This window comes from Sus scrofa, chromosome 15, assembly GCF_000003025.6.
Source record: "Sus scrofa isolate TJ Tabasco breed Duroc chromosome 15, Sscrofa11.1, whole genome shotgun sequence".
In the NCBI taxonomy this organism is placed as follows: Eukaryota; Metazoa; Chordata; class Mammalia; order Artiodactyla; family Suidae; genus Sus; species Sus scrofa.
The window spans coordinates 112,895,419-112,902,447 of NC_010457.5; the positions used below are offsets into that span (position 1 = coordinate 112,895,419).

The window sequence follows — 7,029 nt, forward strand, 5'->3', positions numbered from 1 at the left end:
TTCAACATATCTTGAAATCAAGACAAAACTGCAGCTGTATAGAGAATAGTAAAAGGTCTAATAATAATTTTGCACTTACACTGCCACATTTTTTCTAATGGTATATTCATCCAAATCGTCATCAGAACTGCTATCAGTTGCATCAGAATCCAGGCCCTCTTCAACATGAGACAACAGCCCTGAAGCAGACAGTGCAAATCTTTGGATTTCTGCAGCTGTACACCGTGCAAAGCCATTTTTGGTATCAGTCCACAATTTATTCTCTGTAGTCAATATATTGATGTCTGGTTTAATTTCAGTGCATTTAGGTAAACTGTTATCCGAAACTGTGGTATGTTCGTGAAAACTCTTCGTTCTGGGGAGTTGATGTTTCATAGAAAATTTCATTTGCTGACCATAGTGCTTAACAACATGCTTTGCCAGGAGCATCTGCAAATGTTTCTGAGTTCTTTTAGCCTGGCTAAGTAAAATTTTCTGTTTGCTTACACAATGAAGTAAACGAGCATTCACTTCCTCCTCTTTTTCAGCAGCTGAGGAACTAATAGGCACATTTGACTGGCCAGGCCCAATTTTGTTTTGAGCACAGTGCAATAAAGCCTTTTTAATCTCAGCATCATTAACTTTATCTAAAAGTGCATTCTTTTGGTACCACTTATAGTTTTGCAGTTGTACTTTATCTACATTAGTGTCTTTGGTTATATTTGAATCCAAAATAATTTGTACATCTGTCATGCACTGACTTGTGGTATCTGACAGAGGTTCCTTTTTGATGAACTCTTCAGAATGAGAATGACAGATTTTACTGAGCTGAACATTGCTGCCATTACACAGTAAGTTTTTCAGCTTATTGCAGTTGGGTTCCCCTAATTTCTTTTGTTTATAATGCTCATTGTATTTATTTAACGTAGCATTAGAACTCATTAAAAGAACTGTCTGATAATGTTTTGAAGACTGAGGGGAGCCAAAATGTTTTAAATTCACAAAATTAGTGTTAAGAGTAGGTTCAGGAGTTGGAAATCCCAGCATCTGAGAGAAAGTGTCTCCTTTTAGCTTTTCATCTACAGTTCTTGGACTTTCCATGCATAGCATCTTGTCAGACTCCATGGTACTTGGTAAAGATGAAAAGCAGATACCCTTTGTTGCTGCCTCCCTCAAGGCTGGGGTCATGGCGAATCCTGCAGATAATTACTGGAAACCTAAAATAATGTAAAAATAAATGATCAAATATCAAGTAAAAAGTCATGCTTATGTTATTCCCAAGGGCGACAGTTTCAATGTCACTGATTAAAGTCTGAATGGAATCAAATTCCTCCTTTATTCTCCAATTCCTAGCATTACCTCTGCTCATATGGAATTCAATAAAAACTATTTTTCACCTTGACAGTGGGTTTAATACCCAAAAACTACAAAGCAAGTTGCACACTACCTAGGATATAAGAGTTAGGAAATTACTTATGAATGTAATTACATCTCAGGATTCCATTTTCTGGACAATGTTTAGTGACAATCAAAAGAAAAAAAATCCAACCTGGAACCTAGGAATCACACTTGAAAAGGGACTTAATCCCATATGTTCAGCCAAAAGTACTATTTTTATAAAATGCAATAAATTGCTCAAAACCTTCACTTCTCAGTTTAAACTTCACAATCTGAACATTAATAATAATAACTAAAATATAGAAAATAATATAAGAAGATATAAGTCAACAGTATTACAAACAAAAAAGTATGTAATTTCACAGATGTTAAAATAATGTGATAGGAGTTCTCACTGTGGCGCATTAGGTTAAAGATCCAGCATTGTCTCTGTGGCAGCAAAGGTTTGATCTCCGGCCCAGTGCAGTGGGTTACGGATCCAGCATTGCCACAGTTGTGGTGCAGGTCGCACCTGCAGTTCGGATTTGATCCCTGGCCCCTGCCTGGCCCAGGAATCTCCATGTGCCACAGGTGCAGCCAGAAAAGAAATAATCATAATCATAATGTGGTACTGAACACTTGCCTAAGAGGCAATGCACAAAAAAAATTTTCTGAAAAAGCATTTGTAATCATTTTCTTTCCACAAATGGATAGTCATCAGTTATCATTCTAGTTCTCACTCCTGACTGAAAAATAGGGAATGTAGCAGATGACACTAAAGATTAATCTCATAACTAAACAAATTCCATTGTATTTTATCAAAAGAGAAAGTATAAAACCATATATTTGATTCATAAAAAAGTTAATCCAATACATTAAAAATTATGAAGACCAGTTTTAATCCAATAGTGAAAAAATTATATGCCATTAACAATTACAAATTTTTTTTTGTCTTGTCTTTTTAGGGCAGTACCCACAGCATATGGAAGCTCCCAGGCTAGGGGTCTAATCAGAGCTGTTGCCGCTGGCCTAGGCCACAGCCACAGCAATGCCAGATCTGAGCTGCCTCTGCGACCTACACCACAGCTCATGGTAACGCTGGATCCTTAACCCACTGAGCGAGGCCAGGGATGGAACCCACAAACTCATGGTTCCTAGTCAGATTGGTTTCTGCTGAGCCACAACAGGAACTCCAACAATACAAAATTTTGAAGACACTTTGGAACTATGGCATTTCATAAGTTTTGTTTCAATACACATGACAGTTAACAGCTATTTATTTTTTATTTTTTGCTTTTTAGGGCACATCCAGCACATATGGAAATTCCCAGGCTAGAGGGTGAATCGGAGCTGCAGCTGCCGGTCTACACCAAACCATAGCAATGTCAGATCTGAGCCACATCTGCAACCTACACCACAGCTCACGGCAACACTGGGTCCTTAACCCACTGAGCGAGGCCAGGGATCAACCCTGCAGCCTCATGAATACTAGTCCAGTTCATTACCACTGAGCCATAACAGGAACTCCAGTTAACAGCCATTTAAATGGCCAAATTCCCATTCTATATGTCCCCAGTAGCCAGGTGTAACTCTATACTCTTCATTCTTGCTGAAAAACACAAAACCAAAAAGCTGATTCTTTGCAAAGATTAACAAGAATGATCAAAAGGAAAAACAAAAGGCAATCTTCTATGCAATTAAAAATCTACACACATGATTAAAAGCAAGTGATAGAGTAGGAGAAGATAGCTGCAATACATATAATAGACAAAGGATTAGTATCCAGAATCCATAAACTCCTAAAAATGGACAAAGGATACAATGGTCAAACATTTCAGAGATGATGGCATCCAAATGGTCGTCAAACATATACTCAGTCGCACCAGTAGTGGTTTAGGAGGAGTTGAGCTTTAACTACAATACTTTATTACTTGGGGAAAAAAGACTAAATGAAAAATAAATAAATGTTAATGGTTGTTAACTCTTTGTGATAAAAACAGATGTTTGCTTTTTTTATATGTCACTGGATACTGTCTCAAAAAAAGAGATTTCTATGTCTCTCTCCAAATTACGTATGTCTCAAAATTTATACTTTTATGTAATACCTCAAAAATAATAAATCCTATATAATAACAGATTTTTTTCATTTATCCTAAACCCAAAACAAATAGGAAAACAAAAATAGCCATATTATTGGGTTTTCTTCTTAAAAATATATTTTACGCTCTTTATTTTCTTTTGGCCATGCCCATAGCCTGCAGAGATTCTGAGGCTAGGGTTAGAACCCACACAATAGCCATGACAACACCAGATCCTTAACCCACTGAGCCACCAGAGAACTCACTACACTCTACATTTATGAGAAGTAGAAAAATAATTATAAAACAAACTTTACTGGGAATTTTTTTCTCCAAGATTCAATCTGTCACTTGATCAACTCGATGACCTATAACCTTTAATTTATAAACATCTGCAATAGTATTTAGAAAGGGCTTCCCGTGTGGCTCACAACATAACTACTCGGTGTTGCTTCTACAGTGGCTGTGGCTCAACCTCTAGCTCAGGAACTCCCATATGCCACAGGTGCGGCCACTTGTTTAAAAAAAAAAAAAAAGAAAGAAAGAAAGAAATAGTATTTAGATAAATAGGTTCCTCTCTAAGGGAAAATGCCATAGTCACAGTTCTCTATGATAATCATATTCAAAACATACTATGCTCTATCCATTCCCTTCTCACTTCACTTTCAAAAATTTGCACAGGGAGCTAAGGGTATAATCAACTGGCTATCAGCAGGGGCAAAAGGTGAAATATCACGAAGCAGAGAAGTTCATCTTAGGCCCTGGATAAACTAAATTTAAGGGAAAACTAAAAATAAGAGGTAGAAAAAAAGATACCCAGATTAATAGTGAAGAACTTACATTGGTAGAGGAAAAGAGAAAGAAATATAGACATTGAGAGTAGCTAAGGATCATTAATGATAGAAAACTAGAATAAAACATACACACAAAAACTCTAATAAGATCTCTAGGGCTTACTTGGTATGATAGGCATCTTCTAAAATGATCCTAATAATCCCCATCTCCCGGCATTCTTGACTTTGTGTAATCCTCTCCTCTTGAATGTGGACTAGATTTAGCGACTTGAATGCAGCAGAGATAATGGGATGCCACTTTCAACTTTAGGTTACAAAGAGACTGTGGCTTCCAGCTTGTCACCTCTCTCGCTCAGGAACAACAACTGCCATGATGTGAGCTGGAAAGACCCACATGACAAAAAACTACTGTCTTTAGCCAATGGACAGCAATAACCTAAAGCCTGCCAACAACCATGTGTGTGATCCTAGAAGCAAATCTTTCCTCAGTCAAGCCTTTCAGAAGCCTGCAGCTACAACCAACACCTTGTCCGCACCCTTCTGAGAAACCTTGAGCCAGAAGCAATCAGCTAAACCATGCCTAGATTCCTGACTCAAAGAAACTGAAACAAATGCTTTAAGCCATTAATTTCTTGGAGTAATGTGTCACATAGCAATAGATAACTAATATATTTGAGTATAAAGATTTTGAGGTTCTGGACTCTGAAAGGCCCAGCCATACCAAAATTCCTATTCTAGGATTTCCATGAGATTTTTCTATATCCTACTACCAAGTACATCCTTATTTAAAAAAAAAAAATCCTAACCTGGGAGTTCCCTTGGGTGCAGCAAGTTAAGGATCTGGCATTGTCACTGCAGGAGCTTGGGTCATTGGCCTGGGAATTTCCACATGCCGTGGGCGCAGCTAAAAAAAGAAAAGAATTGGTATACTGGATTTCCACATGCTGTGGGCACAGCCAAAAAAAGAAAAGGAAAGAAAAGAGAACAATTGGTATACTGGACTTGATTAAAATTAACATTAAAAAACCTAATCTGAAATTCTCTTGACTTTGCAACCCAAAGAAACTCATGAAAATAGCTGTCTCCTATAATGTAAAAAAAAAAAGGCTAAATTATATACGTACAGTTTTAGCATAAAACATAAGTGCATTTATTCCCATTTTCTACATTACTTAAATATGTAGTCATTGGGTATAACAATGTTTACTGATTATTCTAAATTCTACTACTCTGACTACCTCCATATACATAAACAACTACACTTATAGCCAACATTTCTAAGATCTACAAATGTTTGGATATTTTATTATTTTTTTAATAAAGTCAACATGCAAAAGTATCTGATATATACCAAATACTCAGTAAATATTTGGTGAAAAATCAGTGGTCGCCATTACATTCAGAATAAAATCCAAAGTTGTCCTTACAATAACCTACAGAGTTCTACACTATCACGTCCCTGACTACTTCGCCTCCTACACGTTCTCCATGGATTACTACAGTCCAGAAACACTAGCCTCTGTGCTATTCTGAAACACACCAAACAAGTCCTTGTTTCAGGGAATTTGTGTTTGCAATTCTCTCAGCCTGGAACAATTTTCCACAAGTAAGATGGCTGGCTCTCTCACGTCATTCATGTTTCTGCTCTAGAGTCATCTTCTCAGAGAATCCTGCATTGACTAATTATTTAAAACAGCTTTAGCCTCTCAATTCATGGTTCTCTATTCCCCTACACTGCTTTATTCTTCCTCAGAACACTAATCACTACCTGACATTTCATTACATTATAGAAAGGGGTACAGTTAAAGGGCAGAACTCAGTTTTGTTCAGTGTTCCAATCCCCAGCACTTAAGACAATATCTGGCACATAATTGTCAAATAATTGTTGACTGAATTAAAACAAACAAGTGAGTCACGATTTTTAAAGGTATTCCAGGATTTAAGTAGTAATAAGTAGTAACAAAACCTATTTCAGTTATTTCTATTAAAATAAATGTTACAAACATAGCAATATATTAAAAGAGTATGTCACAACCAATAGTGGCTTATTCCATGAATGCAAGGATGAGGGTTCAATCCCTGGCCTTGCTCAGTGGGTTGGGGATCCGGCATTCCCGTGAGCTGTGGAGTAGGTCGCAGACATGGCTCAAATCCTGAGTTGCTGTGGTGTAGGCCAGCAGCTGTAGCTCCGATTCGACCCCTGGCCTGGGAACTTCCATATGCCTCGGTTATGGCCCTACAAAGGAAAAAAAAAAAAAAAAAAATCCATCATTGAAATTCACCATTCAAAAGACTAAAGGAAAAAAAATTGAATAAAAAGCATCTGACAGGAGTTCCACTGTAGCTCAGGGGTTACAAACCCAACTAGTATCCATGAGGATGAGGGTTCAATTCCAGACCTCACTCAGTGGGTTAAGGATCTGGCATTACTGTGAGCTGTGGTGTAGGTTGCAGATGTGGCTTGGGTCCCACGTTGCTATGGTTGCGGTGTAGGCCAGAAGCTACAGCTCCAATTCAACCCTTAGCCTGCGAACTTCCATATGCCCCGGGTACAGCCCTTAAAAAAAAAAAAAAAAAAAAAAAAAAAAAAAAAAAAAAGACACACACACACAGAGCATCTGACAAAATGCAATATCTGTTCATAATTGGGCGGGGGAAGCATCAAATTAGGAAAAGGAGGGAAATTTCTTAACCTGATAAAGAGTATCTACACAAATTCCCAGAGCACTTCATAGTTAATGATGAAAGACTGAATGCTTTTACTTAAGATTTGGACTGAGGCAAGGTGTCTATTCTCACCA

General features: G+C 37.5%; 1 protein-coding gene across 1 annotated transcript in view; it reads right to left on the bottom strand.

Moving 5' to 3' along the window:
* The window catches only part of KANSL1L (KAT8 regulatory NSL complex subunit 1 like), a 161,100-nt gene extending 154,292 nt beyond the window's left edge, over positions 1–6,808 (bottom strand). Inside the window, 2 exon segments of the mRNA XM_005672154.3 lie at positions 80–1,196; positions 4,392–6,808. Of these exon segments, the coding sequence (XP_005672211.2) occupies positions 80–1,167 (1,088 nt within the window). The 5' untranslated portion in view covers positions 1,168–1,196; positions 4,392–6,808.